This window comes from Megalobrama amblycephala, linkage group LG14 (assembly GCF_018812025.1).
Source record: "Megalobrama amblycephala isolate DHTTF-2021 linkage group LG14, ASM1881202v1, whole genome shotgun sequence".
Lineage (NCBI taxonomy): Eukaryota > Metazoa > Chordata > Actinopteri > Cypriniformes > Xenocyprididae > Megalobrama > Megalobrama amblycephala.
This window is the reverse complement of record NC_063057.1, coordinates 13,300,561-13,320,012: the sequence shown is the minus strand read 5'-3', so window position 1 is coordinate 13,320,012 and position 19,452 is coordinate 13,300,561. Positions and strand designations below refer to the sequence as shown.

The 19,452-nt window shown below is 37.6% G+C and overlaps 2 protein-coding genes across 2 annotated transcripts; both read right to left on the bottom strand.

Annotated features, from left to right (window-relative positions):
- Nucleotides 1-938: 938 nt before the first annotated feature.
- Nucleotides 939-10,662, bottom strand: cax1 (cation/H+ exchanger protein 1). The gene is made up of 20 exons (XM_048155057.1): nucleotides 10,461-10,662; nucleotides 9,398-9,553; nucleotides 8,968-9,080; nucleotides 8,710-8,818; nucleotides 8,283-8,399; nucleotides 8,139-8,200; nucleotides 7,665-7,847; nucleotides 5,847-6,032; nucleotides 5,659-5,758; nucleotides 5,304-5,445; nucleotides 4,957-5,140; nucleotides 4,713-4,812; nucleotides 4,523-4,641; nucleotides 4,381-4,418; nucleotides 4,047-4,165; nucleotides 3,721-3,866; nucleotides 3,101-3,195; nucleotides 2,936-3,014; nucleotides 2,739-2,847; nucleotides 939-1,262 (listed from the first exon to the last, which is right to left on the bottom strand). Exons 1-20 carry the CDS (start codon nucleotides 10,645-10,647, stop codon nucleotides 1,189-1,191), a joined length of 2,418 nt encoding a protein of 805 aa, XP_048011014.1. The 5' UTR covers nucleotides 10,648-10,662; the 3' UTR covers nucleotides 939-1,188.
- Nucleotides 10,663-11,820: 1,158 nt separating this feature from the next.
- On the bottom strand, nucleotides 11,821-19,390 carry smo (smoothened, frizzled class receptor). The gene is made up of 12 exons (XM_048156218.1): nucleotides 18,513-19,390; nucleotides 17,675-17,883; nucleotides 17,389-17,598; nucleotides 17,097-17,269; nucleotides 16,665-16,884; nucleotides 16,457-16,580; nucleotides 16,260-16,352; nucleotides 15,969-16,077; nucleotides 15,628-15,813; nucleotides 15,354-15,502; nucleotides 15,056-15,190; nucleotides 11,821-14,526 (listed from the first exon to the last, which is right to left on the bottom strand). Exons 1-12 carry the CDS (start codon nucleotides 18,775-18,777, stop codon nucleotides 13,931-13,933), a joined length of 2,469 nt encoding a protein of 822 aa, XP_048012175.1. The 5' UTR covers nucleotides 18,778-19,390; the 3' UTR covers nucleotides 11,821-13,930.
- Nucleotides 19,391-19,452: the final 62 nt, after the last annotated feature.

Here is a 19,452-nt window from a genome sequence, read left to right as displayed (position 1 = left end):
TCAAATTTTACTCTAGAACAAGCTAACCTGAATTTATAATACAACAAAGGTGCGCACTTACCATTTTCATCAAGCTTTCTAGCACTTGACACATTTACAATAAATAAATCTATTTAAATTTAAGACTATTTCATGTTTGGTCAGCACAATGCTAATGATATTTTGGGCCTTGTGTATATCTGTACAGTCAAAAAAAAAAAAAAAAACTGATAACCTTCCTGTCATTTAGCAATAATGTAGCGGAGCATCTCTTTACTATGCTGACCCATCAAGCTCTGAATTCAAAACATCACTGGTGGAAATGCCAAATACAGCATCTTGAATTCAGAGTTCATTCATTTTGCCTTGGGTTATTTAACCTGTTATGATTTGTGGCCATTTAACTTCATTTATTAGGCACCAGCAACTGATGTTGAGTAAAATGTTGAAAGATTCATAATTGCTAACATTACACCCTCTGCGTCTGTTAACCTTTATTAAGTTGTCAAAGTAGCTTTCCTCTGGCATTAGGTAACATACATGCTCATAACATGTGCCTATCTGCCACTTTTTGCCATTTTATTTCTGCATGACTGGATTCCTGTTTGCATGGGTCAGGACTTAAGGGTGCTTTGTCATACAGGCAATGTGCAGACTGTGACAACTCCATATTTTCAGAAACAATTTCAGCAGCACAGCAGAATATTTCACTCCATCTGCATGGAGTAACGGGAGTCCCTATATTTCTTTGTGTTTTTCTGAGACAATGGGTCTTGCTGGACTTCAATTCCTCAGCTGTGCAGCAAATGTTCAAGGTACTCACCGGTTACTTGTAACTAGTGTACCAGTTTGTGTTTTATTGTTGAGAAATGAATAAACTTGTTCAAACTGCTGGCTGGGTGTGTTGTATCTCTGGTGTTTTTAAATGTAGTTAAACAGACAACTTCAAGAAAAGTTCATGAAAGGATTACAACATTTTTTTTATTATTTTGATACATTGCTACATTAACTTTTTTATGAACGTAAAATATTTTTATACATATTTTAAGTAAACATTTTAATCAGGCTTAAGTAAGAGCTCTCATACTTCACATGCTGGGGGAAAAATCATCTAAATAAAGAAGTTTACAGTATATATATGACACAAACATACACAAAAACACTATATAAACATGTCAATAAAAGTTAATAGAGAAAAGTCCTTTTTTTTCAACATCCAAGAGGAGCAGGTGCAAAAAAGTACAAAGCCAGGAGAATGAGGTACACAACCACCAGAGCAGTTCCTGTTAAGGAAAAACAAAACAGGCATGATTTAGTATTCACTTTTTTTATATAAAACCTGAACTAATATCTTTTCTATGGCTTGGTTTAGTTGTAATGACATAATACTACTAATTAACTGTCTCAAATCAAGCACAATAAACAAATTGATATACGTTAGTTCATACATTTATGTTTTTTGGTAACACTTTACAATAAGTTCTTATTTGTTAACACGAACTAATTATGAGCAATATATTATTAGAGCTTTTATTAACCTTTATTAATGTTGAGGCGGATACATTTTTTCACCCCCTTAAGAAGACATGCGCATAAACTACAATGGAAACACATTTACTGAATAAATCCCTTGATGTGAAGTACAAATAAAACCTCATGTGACTTTACCTCAGCAGTGGATGTGATTAGACAACTGGACTAACCAGCTGACTAATTTCATCGCACAGCATCTCAAATGTTTCTTTGATCATTCTGAAATGCCTTAGCCAAAGTCTGTCATAAGAATGATTTGGGTTAATTCCCTTCCAGAAGCGCATCACATGATTGCATTCCCAAACACCAGGCATCCGAACGTAAACCAACATTTCGTCTGCGCACTCTAAGACGCAAGTCATTTATGATGTAGGAAAAAAAGAGCCACAGTGGCGACTGCAGCAACTTCCATTATTATTACAGATGTTTTGCGCCAATTTCCCAGGAAGTGACCATTTTGTTTTTTCTTGAACACATGGGATGCTTTTTCACAAATGTTTTATGTTAATCACACAATTTTGCATGTTAAATTCGCAAAGTTAGATAGAAACATAAATTCTGTAGAAGCATTGTTCATTGTTAGTTCATGTTAACTAATGTTAACCAATGAAACCTTATTGTAAAGGTTTTTTTAATAGTTCACCCAAAACTCAAAATTTTGGTCAATAGCCTTTTTCAAACCTGAATGACTTTCTTCAGTGGAATACAAAGGAGATATTTATAGCTGAATGTCCAAGTTGTTTGACTAAGCCTGGTTTCTCCCAAGGTTTTTTTCTCCATTTTAACACCTATTTGCCATTTGTTTGCCACCTGATGTCACCTGATGGAGTTAGGGTTCCTTGCCGCTGTCGCCTTGGGCATGCTTAGTTGGGGACACTTGACATTTGACTTGACATCTGATATTCAATAGTATTCTTGACATTTATTCAACAGTGCTTCTGATCTGCCTGCATTGACACTATTCTTTAAGAGCTGCTGTGCAGCCAAAATTTATGTACCAGTTATCAATATAAAGCTGCTTTGACAATATGCATTGTAAAAAGCGCTATATAAATAAAGGTGACTTGACTCGACTTCTTTTCATACAAAGTAAATGGCGATCATGGCTGTTAAAACAGACTGTTCCTTACATACAGCAATTTCAACATGATGGTGAGTAAATGATGATCTGATTTTCATTTTGGACTATTTTTCCTTTAATCACTAATACTAATAATAACGCTTACCCTGAAAGTAGTCCGACTTTCCATCCATAAATATGTAGTTGACCAGGATAACACTAAAGATGCTCGCCCAGAGGTGTAAATCACTGAAAATGAGAACGAATCCAACATCCTGGAGAGAAACAAACAGAAAGAACTTGGGTCATACTACAGAACTGAGTATCAGAAACCAACTGAAGTTTTTTTTGAGTGTGACTTACATAAAAAGCATTGAACATGATCAGTAGCGGTATCTGCAGCATGCACACCTGAACTGCAATACAGCTCCCCACTTCCAGGCTAGATGACAAAAACAACCATATTGGAGGCACATCCAGATCATATATTAAAAACAGTGAAGTACACATTTTTGTAATATTTGTAACCTGAGACTGATGTTGTTTTGAAGAGCGAACTGGATCCCATTGACTATCTCAGGAAGCTCGGGAACCATGGCCAATACAGTAACTCCAATAAAATACTGCAACAAAACACATTTGTGATATAAATTAATATTTATGCTTGAATACAGAGCAAGAACAAGGCCTACTATTTATGAAAGAGGCCACATTATGCCCTTTTACAAAGTTGATTTTGTTTTTGGGGTCTACAAGAATAGGTGCTTGAATGTTCAAAAAAACAAAAAACAAACAAACAAACAAAACACTTATTTTACACTGTTGCAGCACCTCTCTTCTCAGTCTGTCAGTAACGCTCTGTTTAGTTCCGGCCTTTATGAAGCCCCTCCTTCCGAAAAGAACAATGTGCTCCGATTGGTCGGCCTGACCAGTGTGTTGTGATTGGTCAACTGCTTTGAGTGCGTTTCGGAAATGTCACGCCCCTCACCATAACTGCAAGTATAACTAATAACTACTAACTTTTGCGTATGCCTTTGACAGGAATTATTTAAATGAGGTATATTGTGTTGTACTTTCCCAGGGAAAAAAACTCAAGACAAAAAAAACCCATTAAAATAAAATAAAGCATTGAATATACATGTTTGTACCTGTGAGACACTGGAGTTCGAGATGATCGGTTTGATGTGCTCAGTGCTGAGATCAGCGCAAGCTGCCATCAATATCGTAGCCAAAATGAGCACCACTAGAGCTCTCGTTCTAGACCAGTGAACCACTGCACCATGGTCACTAATAACTAACACACACACACACACACACACACACACACACACACACGCACACACACACACACACAGACACACAGACACACACACACACACACAGACAGAGAATGATTAGGATATTAAATAAAAGCATCACACACCTAGAACTGCATAATTCAATTGAAAAAAAAATAAATCACATAAATACGCACCATGACAGTGGGCATCACTGACTTGGATATCATAAATATGCGAATGAGTCTTAAGAGTGAAGATCAGACCAATGAGATACGCAGCAGGTAGCAGGACAGAGACTGTGTACACTAAAGGCCTGAAAGCAAAGATGTAATTTAAACATTTAAAAGCCTTGGTCTGGTATAAAGCAGCTTTTGAGCTGCTTTATACCAGAATTAAATTCAGTTCACATCACTAAATTATTATTTTCCTTTTTATCACTGCAAAGCTACTTTGAAACAATCTGTATTGTATAATGGGCTATATAAATAAAGGTGATTTGACTGAAAACAAGTGCGATTAGATACTCACTCAATATGACTCAAAAAAAGAGGTCGGTTGTTTTCGCTCTGTAGGAAAATATCATGGTCATTAAATTTAACTACTGTGCTTTGCATCATATACATCCACAAAATGTCTAAATGGCCTGAATTTTATTAAGTAAACAACATACCAGGTCATAGTGGCAATTGTTACATATGAAGGGCTTTGTGGTGTTACCAGGTGAGTTGTTACAGCCCTCACATATAAAGTTTCCATAAGCTTTTGAAAACAGCGTAGGGGCGAAAACACCTGTGGTCAGAGGTAAAAGGTCAAAAATGGTTCATTCTACTTAAAAACAGTCATTTTTTTGGTTCTCTCACCTCCTACTGATATGAAGAGCAGGGCTGAGCTGACCCCTGCCGACCTGCTGTTGAACCTCTGCTCTCGGTGCTTACAGCCCCCGATGATCATACAGATCCCCTAAAACACACTCACACAGAATGTAGCCGTGAGGGGAATTTTATAATATACAACATGTATGTGTGGCAGGTATCACAGCAGAAAGGCTAGTGTGAGAAAGCAGCATCACAGAAACACACACATAAAAAGCACACTCGCTCTCACAGGTATGAAGAGGATGCAGCCCAGCAGGGTGCCGGTGAGAGCAGCTTTGACGACCTCTGCATAGCATTTGTTTCCTGCGCGGTGACCCTGCAGCAAAGCTGTGATGTAGAAGGCCATCTCCGTAATCGAGCCGAACGTGGCGTTTACTACCGCTCCCACTGCAAAGTTACTCTGGGCGGAAATACTACAGAGAAAACAATGGTATTCACACAGATTTTACATGAAAAAGAGGAAGAAAATATACTAAAATATATAATAATAAAAATATAAACCTAAAGAGTTACATTTAAAAAGTCATGAAAAAAAAAACAAATAAAGATAAATAAATTAATTAATTTCATTGTTACCTTGCTATTCCCATCCCAATGTAGTAAGACAATGGGATAATGGAGCTCACTGCTGTGGCAAACTTTACCTCTGAACTCACAAAATAATTATCTTTGTCCACATAGCCGATCACCAGAGTGATGATAACCAGCGGCAAGAGGTCTGAATATGGGTTTTTAAAGATTCTAACAGCTCTATAAATACTGCATATCATAGAGAAATCCTTTTTTCCTGCAATAAAGCTTGCAAAATCACCAAAAGTACTGTTTCAATATTATTTATAATATTTATTGAGTATATATTTATTTATTTATTGAGTGTGTGTATATATATTTTTTATATATCTGGTGAGAGAGCCATAGACATGAAGGATACTGACAGCAAACACATTGATCCCATCCACGGTGTATTTGTAATAGTACCAGTTGAATGCATGGTAACAGCAAAGCAGAACTCTGGTCTCACAACCTTGTGGCTAAAGAACAGTAGACACAGCAACCATTAGTAAAAAAAAAAAAGTTTGTGAAATGATTTACTAATGTAAACAGCAGAATAGTGTTTACCTTTTTCACAGTCTGAACTTTGACCTCTTCAGGTGGCATGAGCAGGATGATGCTCAAGGTCCTGGCATTCATCTTTGACACAGGGATGGTGAACACCATCATCCAGGACAGGAAGATGGCCAGGGAGTGAACCACAGCCAGCAGGGGGTATCCCAGAACCAGCCAAACATACGTACTCAACCGACACTAGGAAGAAAACACTGAGGTAACCATTAATGAATTCATACTTTTAGTTTTTACTCCTCATGGGCTTCGAACCAACAACCTTCTGGTTAACATCCTAAACTTTACAAACTATGCACTAAACCCCAAGCATGATTTACAGTATAATGATGACCTATCAGCTAGGCTGTTTACACCTGGTGTTAAGATGCATTTTGATCAATCGGAATAGACGAGGAAGGTTAGCCATGAAGTGTTTGTTTGTTTGTTTATAGTTTAACACCATGCCAGCTACCCTGGCTACATTCATGATGGGGGGAAAAAACATGATTAAAAGGGGTTTTTAAATGTTATCTTAGATAATAAAATATAAAAAAAAGAGATGTGGTCTTACTTCATTAAAGGTGCCCTAGAATTAAAAATAGAATTTATCTTGGCATAGTTAAATAACAAGAGTTCAGTACATGGAAATGACATACAGTGAGTCTCAAACACCATTGTTTCCTCCTTCTTATGTAAATTTGATTTGTTTAAAAGACCTCTGAAGAACAGGCGAATCTCAACATAACACCGACTGTTACGTAACAGTCGGGATCATTAATATGTACGCCCCCAATATTTGCATATACCAGCTCATGTTCAAGCATTAGACAAGGGCAGAACGGCTGGATCTGTGCTCAGCCGAATCATCAGACTAGGTAAGCAAGCAAGAACAACAGCGAAAAATGGCAGATGGAGCAATAATAAATGACATGATCCATGATAACATGATAGTTTTAGTGATATTTGTAAATTGTCTTTCTAAATGTTTCGTTAGCATGTTGCTAATGTACTGTTAAATGTGGTTAAAGTTACCATCGTTTATTACTGTATTCACGGAGACAAGAGCCGTCGCCATTTTCATTTTTAAACACTTGTAGTCTGTATAATTCATAAACAACTTCATTCTTTATAAATCTCTCCAACAGTGTGTAATGTTAGCTTTAGCCACGGAGCACTATCAAACTCATTCAGAATCAAATGTAAACATCCAAATAAATACCATACTTACGCGATTAGACATGCTGCATGATGAACACTTTGTAAAGAACAATTTTGAGGGTTATATTAGCTGTGTGAACTTTGTTTATGCTGTTAAAGGCAAGTGCGAGCTCCGTGGGCGGGGAGCGTGAGCATTTAAAGGGGCTGCAGCCTAAATCGGCTCATATTTAATGATGCCCCAAAATAGGCAGTTAAAAAAAATGTATAAAAAAAAAAATCTATGGGGTATTTTGAGCTGAAACTTCACAGACACATTCAGGGGACACCTTAGACTTATATTACATCTTTTTAAAAAATGTTCTACGGCACCTTTAAAAATATTTTCATAAGAGTCAACTGAAAAATAAAGAATTCTAAAAGAGTTCAATCTATCACAGCCCATCAAAATATGCTTCAGTGATAATGGATTCTGGCATGAGGGGCATAGCCATGGAGTGTAAGATTTTATGGTGATGAACACTACTAAAGGCCAAGCCACTTTCATGGTACCTAAAACTCAGGGTTAGCACAAACTAAACTGAAACATACCTAGCTATCCATCTAAACCTGCTTCATGGCATGAACCCCTGGTGTAAACAGGGCCCTAGAAAAATTGTTCAAAACTGACAGTCTCACCCAATAACGCGTCTGCTTGGGGGCCGGCATAGTCACAGGGATTTCTGTGTTAACGGCAGGAGTGGAGCGCAACAGAGGTGTAGATTCTTTCACCTCCAAAGACTCCTTTACTTCATCCACCTCTTCTGGAATGGCCTCACAATGTGGGAATTTCATACAACATTTTCTAACCAGGCTGCTGCTCTGAAGGAAGAATTTAAAAACGTGCAGTCAGATGAGAGAATTCACATTCGGATTTGAAATCAGTGCAGTTGCATTCCACAAAAATATCAGTGAAAGTGGATCCTTGAAATTCTAAATCAATTATAACACAGAAAATGTGAAGACCGCAGAGTTTGAAATTAATGTCATGTGCCATGCTACAGGCATAAGAGGCTTTGCAAAACGATTTAACAGTGTGACAGACAAAAAAATACTTGAACAGGCTACATATATGCTTTTAAGGAACTTTCCGCTGATACATTTTGCACTTACTTTCTGCAGTGCCTTCCCAAATGGCCATAAGAAATAACCTGACAGCTCCAAACAGAGTTTTCCTATAACAAAATATGAGAGAACAGATTCAAGTGAGAATAAAGTGACAAATAGAAGATAAATGACAAATGAACCCTAACATACCATATGGGATCCCAGCAATGGTACAAAACATCAGCAGACTAACCAAGAAGTAAAATAAAGAGATCCACCAACCAAAGAGCAATACATATACTATATTTCCAACAGTGACCAGTGATCCTAGAAGCAAAAGAGATCAAAAACATTACAGTTAACAAACACTACAGTATTTTATACATTTAAACCACACTTAAAAATGAATTGAATGCCATTGCATAGATAACAAAACATTAAACCATGTGGCATCTGTAAACAAATGTCTTTTCTTTTTAAATAACAATTAACAAAAAATGTCTTTGAGGATTTTTTTTTTCTTGAAAGGTGTGCTTGTGCTTTCATAGTTTAATATCTTTTGCAATGACACATATCTTGCATGCCCAATAATTTTTGGGGGTTTATCTATTTTTCTCATAGATTTTTTTTTTCTAACCTGAATGATGTTTGATATAGTTGAGCTCAGAATAAAGCTCCTTAACTACATCAGATCTGTCCTCAATGGGCCGCTCAGTTACATGACTCTTCCATTTCCTGAAACCAAACTGGCACACAAACATAAACAAATCATTTGAAACATTTCCTCCAGTTATTCCATGGATTTGCGCCCTTACTCTATATATATTTTTTCCACTCTGGAAACATCCCTGGCAATTAAAACAAGAATATTTCATGAGAGCTCATATTTACACACCCTGTAGTTGTTGGCAAGTTTATGTGCCTCCACCTCGTTTTCTGCTCGGATGGTGGTTCGGATGCTCGCTTCCTGCCAAACGTCATCCGTGCATCGTGAATGCAGTGAATGCCCTGAAAAGAGATCATTTTTTGGAGAAAGATCTGCAACTATCATTTGCAATAAAATGGCTGATTGCTTTTTCTTTTTCATAGCTCGTATTTTATGCATACTAAAAACACACAAATAATATTTTCACACATTTTGCATAATCTTATAACAATAGGGGATATAATTTATAATATTAATAATATAAATCATTTCGATCCAATAAATATTGAAATTCTTCTAAGCTTATTTCACTCTCTTTATATGATCACTTATTTCACTCTCTTTATATGATCACACTTTCATATAACAAAGAGCAAAAAAAGTGATAAAATACACTCACTGTGAGTAGAGAGGCATTTCGGGGTGTAGTGTCCAAAATACTGGGAGGTGCAGGGGGAAGGAGTATCTGGGATCTCAAGATATGCTCCAGCTACACACAGTCTGTCACACTGGGAGTTACAGCGGCGACCTTTAAGGTCATGGTCCCAGAGGGGCTCTAAAAGTCATACAGAGAAAGAAATCAATGTCTCAGTGGATTTAGAAGTTTCTCGTGGTCATCTGATGACTTAGTCGAGTTTAGTCGAGTCAGTGTGGAACTAACAAAAGACTCCTGATGGTCACATGAACATGAATTTTCCATAAAACATTAGTAAAGCGACTGTGTCTGATGGCATTGCAAATGGATATCATGGCATAAGTTTTTAAAAAAAAAAAAAAAAAAAAGCGCAAAAAAAGTTCTACATTTTCTACCATATTTCAACACAAGAAGCCAAATATTATTTATGAGCCTACTAGCCTTAATTGATTTCATATTAGAAACTTAAATAAATGTTTACAAGTTCAAAGGTCACAATACTAAGCCTTAACGAATTAACCAAACATCACATTCTCAAAAAACAAACATAGATACATGCTTACAATCTTTATTTTTAGATGTGAGCAATGCATGATATAATTATGGAAATTGACTTTAAAATTTGTGAAAGATTAAAAACAAACATTTAATTAAATTTTTAAAAAGCCATTTGCTCATAACTGATATTTTTACGTGCAGATTTAACTTTGTATTTACAGTAGAAAGAAACAGTCAACGAGGTAAGTAGAACAGGTGAAATTAGTCTCTCCTTACAGGTGTGACACATTCCCAAATTCACCAGCAAATCTGATTTATGTCTTATTTGACAAAAATATCTACAATTATTAACTGATATTACCTAAAATCTCCAAAAGAAATCGAATTAGTTTGATTAGATTACGACAATCACTGGTACCAAAACAAACAAACAAATCAGACAAACAGAGAAAACTTGTTTAAAACGGTTCTAATGAATTCATAATGAGAGAAAACGTCTCTAAACTTCTTAATAATCATAAGTTGACTATTATTGACTAAGAAAACTCGCCTGAACTCTCAGTAGACCGTCGCCTCCGACTCTCCACATCAGTGGACATCGTGTGTTTGGTGTGAGCCATCCTGGAACAGTCTCGCGCGTCCACCATCAGTTCATCTGTAGCCACTGCCTGTGCGCGCCACTGACGCCTGCTGGGAGCGCGCTTCTCAGCACTGCCTTTCTTTCCCTGTCTTAACATTTGGAATTAATTGTGTGATGCCAAATAAACTACAGTATACTACTACTAATGCGACTACTACAACTAATAATAATAACTTTTATTTTTAACAAAGGACGGAGTTTCAGTGCCACAAAAATAAATGTTGAAAATCGTGAAAGTCGTGAAGTTTTATAAGTCATTTCAAGTTATTTTGAGAATAAAATTATTCCGTCATAGCATTAGTATATAGGTTTTTTCATTTTATATTATACAGTTTGGGATTTTCAGGGTCTTTTTTCTGAAGGTTACGTCGTCACTCCAGAAGGTGGCATTACGAGTCTTGTTCAAAAACACAGATTCATTCTGGAACAAAATGCCACTGGATCCATAAAGGTACTAAAAACATATCTAAATAAGTTCATGTGAGTACAGTGGTTCAATATTAATATTATAAAGTGACGAGAATATTTTTGGTGCGCCAAAAAAAATAAAAAAATAAGTGATGGCCGATTTCAAAACACTGCTTCATGATGCTTCGGAGCGTTATGAATCAGCGTGTCGAATCATGATTCGGATCGCGTGTCAAACTGCCAAACTGCTGAAATCACGTGACTTTGGCGCTCCGAACAGCTGATTCGACACACTTCATTCATAACGCTCCGAAGCTTCCTGAAGCAGTGTTTTGAAATCGGCCATCACTATAGAAGTCGTTATTTTGTTTTTTTTTGGCGCACCAAAAATATTCTCGTCGCTTTATAATATTAATATTGAACCACTGTACTCACATGAACTGATTTAAATATGTTTTTAGTACATTAATGGATATTGAGAGAGGAAATGTCATTGCTGGCTATGGAGGCCTCACTGAGCCATCGGATTTCAACTAAAATATATTAATTTGTGTTCTGAAGATTAACGAAGGTCTTACGGGTGTGGAACGGCATGAGGGTAAGTAATAAATGACAGAATTTTCATTTTTGGGTGAACTAACCCTTTAAGATGTAGCTTTGTCGGAAACTTTGTTGATGGAGCAAAACAGACGAACTGACTGCCAAAATTGCATCTAAGTTAGGAGTTTTGCAAGTGTTTTGTAAGTTTTGTAGTGAATATAGGCCTATTCTAAATATTAGTTAGAATATACTATATACTATATATAAGATTTGATTCTGATCTCACTGATTTAAAAATGAATGAACAGTAACACAGACACAGTTAAATATTTTTTGTGTTTATTTGTATATAAACTATGTACAAATATGACCACTCTTGCAAAACACTGCCAGCTATCAGCTGATTGAAGGTTATTATTATTCAGCTTTAGCCTATACTCTTCATAAGTATCTGTGAGTACAGGTACAACAATGAGAGAAAGATCTTTCTTTATGTACTACTAAATAGTCTTTTGTATTGTGGAGTAGAGATGCACCATTTATCTGCAAAATAAAAAAATATACTCACAGTGACATGAAATTTATTAAATCATACTAAACACAATTTCCTTTTTCAGGTGTATAATGAAAATAATCTTGAAGCATTCAACATTTTATAATCTGAATCCTTTTGTTTTACTCAATTTCAGTATATTTTATTCATTAATGGTGTGTCAATATTAAAAATATATACAATAGAATGAAACTCTGGCAGAAAACAGCAAAGATACACACAAAGGCATGAAAATACTGACATAAAAGATTAATGATGAGGACGGACTGGCTCTTCTGAGGGAATAACGGCAACAGTGATGGGGAAAAACATATCATCGCAGTCACAGAGCACAGGCATCTTCATTAAACACTTTTTCTTAAAATACATTCTTGAAGGACAACTTCAAATTGTCAGAAAAAATGCTGCACAGCTGCGTTTTTTTGTTAATATTTCCACTGATATTAACAACGATCTAGACAAAAAAGATAAAATAGAAAAAGCGCCAATAAGCTTAACATCTCAAACAAAATGCACACAGAGAAACAAATCTGTATGTGTATGAAGCAAAATCACTCCAGGAAACAAAAGTGTGATCTAACGTATGTACAGTTTGAAATAATATAAAATAAAACTGGTGGAAGAAAAAACAATCGAAAATACAAAAATAGTTTTTGTTTTTGTAATAGCACTGTACAGAAATAATTGTCAATGGAAACAGAATCTTACATAACCATTGGCATTTTGAGCTACAATTTTAAAAACACTTTTAAACGAACAAAAACAATGCCCTTTATTTTCTCTTACTCTTTGAGTGAGAGAGGTGGACTTGTTTGTAATTGCACCAGGCAATCTTTCCAAAACAAAAAGTAACAATAATAGCTATGAATAAATTCTCTTTTTCTGAAGAAATAGAACTTTTGTCAGTTCCTTTTCTTCCAACTGTGAGGCTTTCATCAAATACAATAGACTGTTTTTTTATTTTTTATTTTTTTTCCAGACCAATGTGTTGCTTGGTGTTAAAAATACTTGCAATTCCAATCTCAGTGTAATATGTGGGGAAAACTTTAAATAAGCCATTTGTACACTGCTTCCCCCAAAAAGTGTGTAAACACTGTATATCTGTTTGAACACGCTGACACAGCAACATTGGCTCAACCAATGGAGTAGACGGGGAAACCGGTTTGGTTCTTTTTACCAAAATCGGATCAGATGATCACTGGAGTGACACAGCAATGACTGAACAGAATTTTTATTTTTGCCTCCACTCAAATGTTACGCTAAAGCAAAGTCAGCAGTGTCGAGCCAGCATTAGATGAGAGGCCGTATGCCAAATTTAGTTACATTGTCACCTACAGGACAAGAGATCTGAAAATTGTCCTTTTTTGAACATGAGCAACACTGGCTCAACCAATGGCGTGTGTTCTGAGTGAGGCTATCTGTTTAAGTAACCACTGACAGATTAACCTGTTTGCAAAGAGTCATTATTTCTGTGATTCCATTTGGTGACGCCAGTGCTGCAGGAATTACACACTTCCCCTTGAAGCCAAGATCTGAATTTAAAGCATTCTTGAATGAAGCCCCAACCTGTTTCCAAACATATTAGCCCACTTGGCAAACTGAACAATATGAATTGCCACCATAAAACAGTGCAGAATCACAAGCGGGATGTTACAAAATCCATGCTGAAGGCACAAATGTCTTTATGACTTTTTAATAATGTTTCATAAATCCAGTTCAAATTCATAATATCATGAGGGTTGCATAAAAAAAGCATCTTTTAGAAAAACGGAGCCGACTCAGCAATTCAAACCCACTCCTGCTCCAGGTTCATTGTTTGGCATGAGTATCCAGCACCTTTCGCTTTTATCCACAAAATAAGCACCAACAACTCCAAGACTTAAAAATCTGAGTCAGCATCTAACAGCTCAGCCTCCATTAAATTGGTTCTGGAGTGTATTGGTACACCCCTCCTACCATCTGCCCGTGGAACAACGGCAGTCCTGCCAGCATCCATCACAGAAGCCTCCTGTCCATAGTGCCGGAAAACTCCATTAGGTTGCCATGATGATTGCTGGAAGCGACCCAAGTCATCTTGCACACTATCTCTTAGCGTCAGGGGATTGGCAAGGGGGAGGCCGGAGGGTTTATTGCGCAAGTATCCCAACCCACCATACCTCTCCTGATAAGGAATTGGACATGAAGGCCTGAATTCTGGGAAGGCTCCAGGTAGCATATCCTGTTCCTCCTGCTGCTGTCGCTGTTGCTCCCACAGGTTTGCCACCAGACTCCGATGACCGGGAAGTTTTGGGAGGCGCGGCACTGCACTGGAGCCAAACTCCCTCCGGTGGAAGGCAGGATTCCCTTCATCTGCTGCAGGACCCATTGGCCGTATTTCCTTTCTCCTTTTTTTCTTCTTCTTCTTTCTTTTCATCATTTCAGGAGAAATTTCTGCTTCAACCATCCAAAGTTTGTTCCTTTCCTCTGGAGGGGGAACTGCAAGGAAAAATGTAATTAATTACTGTAGTAAATTTAATACATATTACAAAGTAAATGTTATTGTTAAATGATTTATTACTGCTGTTGTTTTTGTTAAATTATACAAAAATTCAGCTTTTTGCCACCAGTTACAGTTAAAGGGATAGTTTATCCAAAAATCATCATTTACTCACCCTCATGTTGTTCCAAACCTGTATGAATTTCTTTCTTCTGTTCAACACAGAGGAAAATATTTTGAAGGATGTGGGTAACCAAAATGTTCATGGTAGCCACTGACTTCTAAAGTATTTTTCTTTCATACTATGAAAGTAAATGGCTACCATCAACTATTTGGTTACCCACATTCTTCAAAATATCTTCTTCTGTGTTCAGCAGAAGAAAGAAATTCATACAGGTTTGGAACAACTTGAGGGTGAGTAAATGATGACAGAATCTTCATTTTTGGGTGAACTATCCCTTAAACTATTAATTATATATACTGACATAAAAGATTATATCAATTATCATTTTAAACTAGAGCACTAACCAGGCGTTCCGGTGGGTGTCACTGAGATATCCTGCGGTAAAATTGCCCCTCTTCTAGCCACCATCTTGGTCACATGTTGGGCCCATGCAGAAGACATTTCCATTGATGGTTCATTCAGGTCAAAGTTGATACCCGCTATAAGGGTTTAAAATTAAAATCTAATGTTAGTTATGTGTGTCTAATATAGGAAACTGGTTGATAGTTTGTGCCGCCTCTTTTAGCTTTGAGGTCATCAATATTCGAGCATACTCCTAAAAGCTGACAAAATGATTTTTAGCATGTAGGAGGAGGTGCTTACCCACAGGTCCCTCATGAGAAACGGTGTGCATGCTGAAGGACAGCTCTTTCTCCGGATCCTTCTGCAGTTCTTTTCGCTTTGAGAATGCCTTGGCAATCATTTTACTCTTCTTAATGCGTTTCGGCTCATCATCGCTTCGTCCAATGATTCTTGGAATTGAGAGAAAATAGTGAATATTAAGACTTTTGTTTAATTCTAATAACTTATATATATATATATATATTTTTTTTTTTAATGTTTTTTTTTTTTTTTTTTAATGTTTTTTGTTATATACCTGAACCAGGTACGTTTCCAGATAAGGATTGTTGCCTTCGTCCAAACCCACGTGCTCATTGCAATGCCTGTGCCGAACATTGAGAAAAGGTTGATCTTCTCAACCAGAAGACTTGGCCTGTTCTTGATGGCACACTCTGGGATTGGCTTGTTGGTCTGGTGAGCTATGGTGACATTAGCCTCACATCTGTATTAAAACCCACATTTGTTACATGACAGCACTAGTATCTCTCTACAGCACACAACCCCAAAACACTGTATGGTAGATAAGGTAACACACGGATTGTTGCTGTCTCTAAAATGTCACTTTGTCTAGAAATATTATAGAAAAAGAGGACTCACAGTACATATTCCCTGAAGCTTTTTTCCCACTCAGCTTGGTTGAAAAAGTCGTAGAAATGGCAGCCGAAAGTGATGAAAACAAAACCAAAGGCTAAGAATCCAAATATACCTGAGAAATGAAAAAATTGCAATTAGCCATATAGATAGATAGATAGATTAAATAGTCACAGTATAATTTGTATGGTCATAATTAAAACACATGAATGATTGGTGTGCTTTTCATTTGTTTTTGATGAAAGCATTTCATGCTGTGTAATGTGCAAAGAATTTCAAGAGGAAACCCAAACTTACCAAGCCTCAGCATGGTTTCATTGATTTTACTAGCAGCTTTTTCACTGAGTAGCCCCGGGTGGTTACTCTTAATGGAAAACAATGTCATAACCCCTGGAAAATGAGAGTCTTGTATCAATACTTGTATACATACATGAATACATCTAAGTAAATCACTTGTCCAAAAGTCAAATAGAGTGTACATATTTTTCTCACACCTCGTATCAGGAAATAGCCGCCAACGACAAGGACCACCCCGATAGGAGCCAGAACAAACCCTGCACGGTATCTATAGTTCTTATAGCCGACGAAGCAAATGCCGCTAACTGAATCTCCATCCACCTGTGGGTTATTTCATATGTTCAGATTAATCACTGCGAATACACTGATATTAACCACGCAAAAAAATGACAAGAGTAGCCTCACCTCTGCAATGGCCAGTATAGCAACTGTCAATATGAAAGGAATAGACCATGTGACCAGATGGAAATAGGAAGTTTTTCCAGACAGAGGCTGATGGGTGGTGCCCAGGGCTTTGAATGATGTGTGCCAGGCATAAGTCAGCATAACGAACCAAATGACCCCAGACATAAGAGAGTAATACACAATGACAAAGATAATCACACATGACAGCGTCTCGGTGGACCTAGAGAAAAATAAGCCATGGAAAATGGGCATTATTCATACTGAAATATTTGGTAAGTTATAATAATATTATTATTATTTTTGCTCTGTCCAATTACTATTCTTGGCTATCAAATGTTCCTGACTGTCAATATTTGTAATATACAGTGAAACTCATATTTACTGTAATCCAATCTTTTGGAAGGTTGATTTTTCCGCTGATTTCATACTTACGATGGCTCTCCAAGCCGCATAGTGTCGTCGCTTTTGCACACAATCTCCTTGCGGGCTCCATCCATGAACTGAGCGAGCCATCCAATACTTCCGATAAAGAAACACGCGTTGACGTAAAAGAGGATCACAGCGGGGTAGCGGTTGGAATTCTTCCAGTCTGCGAGAAATGTGGCCTGTGGGAAATTGTAAGCAGGAATAACATCCAAAATTAAAGACTGCAGCCAAAACGTGAGCTAGGTTCTGTCAAAGCCAACCTGAGATTATGGAGACCCGTCTTCGCCGGTTCACCTACCAGTGTGAAGAAGGTACACAGGAGAGTGATGGAGCCGAAGATGGCGATGTAGCTATGCATGTCAGAGTGCTCGTCTTCCGTGAACAGGGGATTGTTGCACTGGATCCCACAGCCTTCCACGTCCTTGTACCAACTTGCCTGGATGTCAGTTTTGACAAGGGGAGCCTCACACTGTCCTGATGTGTTGAATTTGATCTTCTGGACTTCATTCTGAAAGTCAAAAGTACATTTAGTCACATAATAGGCAATCCAGACCATTTTGGGCGTATGCAAATGGATGACTTACCTGGCAACCCTTAGGGAACTGCTCCTTGTTTTCACACTTGAGAAAGTTGGGCCAGCCCCGCTCCCGCTCCACAATACTGCAAGGTTTGCGTGTAGCTTGGCACAGGTGTTGGCTGGGCAGTTCGACCTTTCCATTCTCACACTTTGGCATGTAAACAGCACACAGCAATGGCTGAATGACGGCCCAACAGCGAGGAGCATTTCTCAACCCTGGGCCCAAGAGAATGAGAGATTAGGCGTTAATTGTCTGAGAAAATAGTGACTAATTCTCAATGGCTGTCTGGTTAAGATCCTGATAGTTTGTCATAAATAAATCAGGATATTTCGTTAAGTTCAATAGAATCAAGTGGATATTTAAAGATTTGGTAGTTTTCTTTTTCATATGTATAGGAAATGGCCCATGGGCAATGGACTTTCAGGAACAATACAGAGAACTTTGGGATTAAGGTGTGAATGTGTCAGGAAAGGGGTGGATTGCTCATTATGGGGTGCTTGAGAAAATTAAGAACAGGATGACATTAATAACTGATGCAAAAGTCACCTAAGAATGTATTTTATCATCCAATAACTTACAATAATTAATTGTGTTTAATATGTACGCCAAATCTTTAAGGCAAAAGGTATTATGTTCTGCAACCAATTTCCATAGGAGACAGATAGTGTTCAGCAATATTTGGCTTTCTTATTCAATAAGCTGCAAAACTGACATACAATGGAAAAACTTCAATCATTCAAGTGTACAATAACTAAAATAACCTTATTTGCTTCAGAGGGAAACATGTGAATGAATAAGTTATTTCACTGTATTTATGTATTATATAATAAAAATAGTAACTTACCAGACCACATGGCCAGTTTCTCCAAGGCTTCCTCCTGAGTTTCTGAGTCTTCAGCCAGAATCAGAGAAGTGTGTGTGTACGGCAAAGGGGAACCTAGGCACGTATTGTATTTTAGCACTTCGCAAGTTGTCGATTTCTTACAAAAGTCGTTGAATACCGTTTCATTTGGGTGCAAGATGACCGCCCGAGCGACCATAGAGGTGGCTGCCCATATCCAAAGCATCCAAAAGCCTCCAACAATGGAGCAGAGGCGCTTGGAGGACATCTTGGAGACGCAACAATGTAGCGATGTTTCATCAAATGTTTCCAAATAAACTCTCGTTCTCCACTCGTGCGCGATGCGCTTGAAGGTTTCAAACAAAGCCAAAGTGTGGATATTTGCTATATTCCTGATTCGACATTTCCCCCATTAAAAGAAATGTCTTTTCGTCCGATTCCAAAGTTTTTTATGCCTCTTTTCTCGCTCACATACTACTGAAAATCTCGTCATCATACAAATGCGGTGAGTAAAAGTAGTAAACAAATGTTTCTTTTTAAGCTCCTGCGCAAAGTTTAGCTCAGCTCCGTTTTTCCCTACTCTAAAAATGTGAAGAAACCAAATAGCGTTCACCATCCCCCACTTTTGTGATGGAGGAAAAAAATGTTGCCTTGAAAAGTCTGGGACTGGGACTGTAACTTGATCCCAGGGCTGCGCGCTCCGTCCCCCTTGAGCGCGTACCCGCGCCCCCCAGTTTACAGCAAAACCAGAGTGCGAGAAATGTTGTCAAAACTCATCTGCTCATCGGATGGAGACCTGAATCCAATGATCCTAAAATGTCTTTCACTTTCACAAGAATCTGTTGTTTTTTTCTTGTCTCTGGTATGCACATGGATAGGGTGCACACACACACACACACACAAATAACAAAAACTTCTGCTCCCCTCCCATCCCCCTCATGCT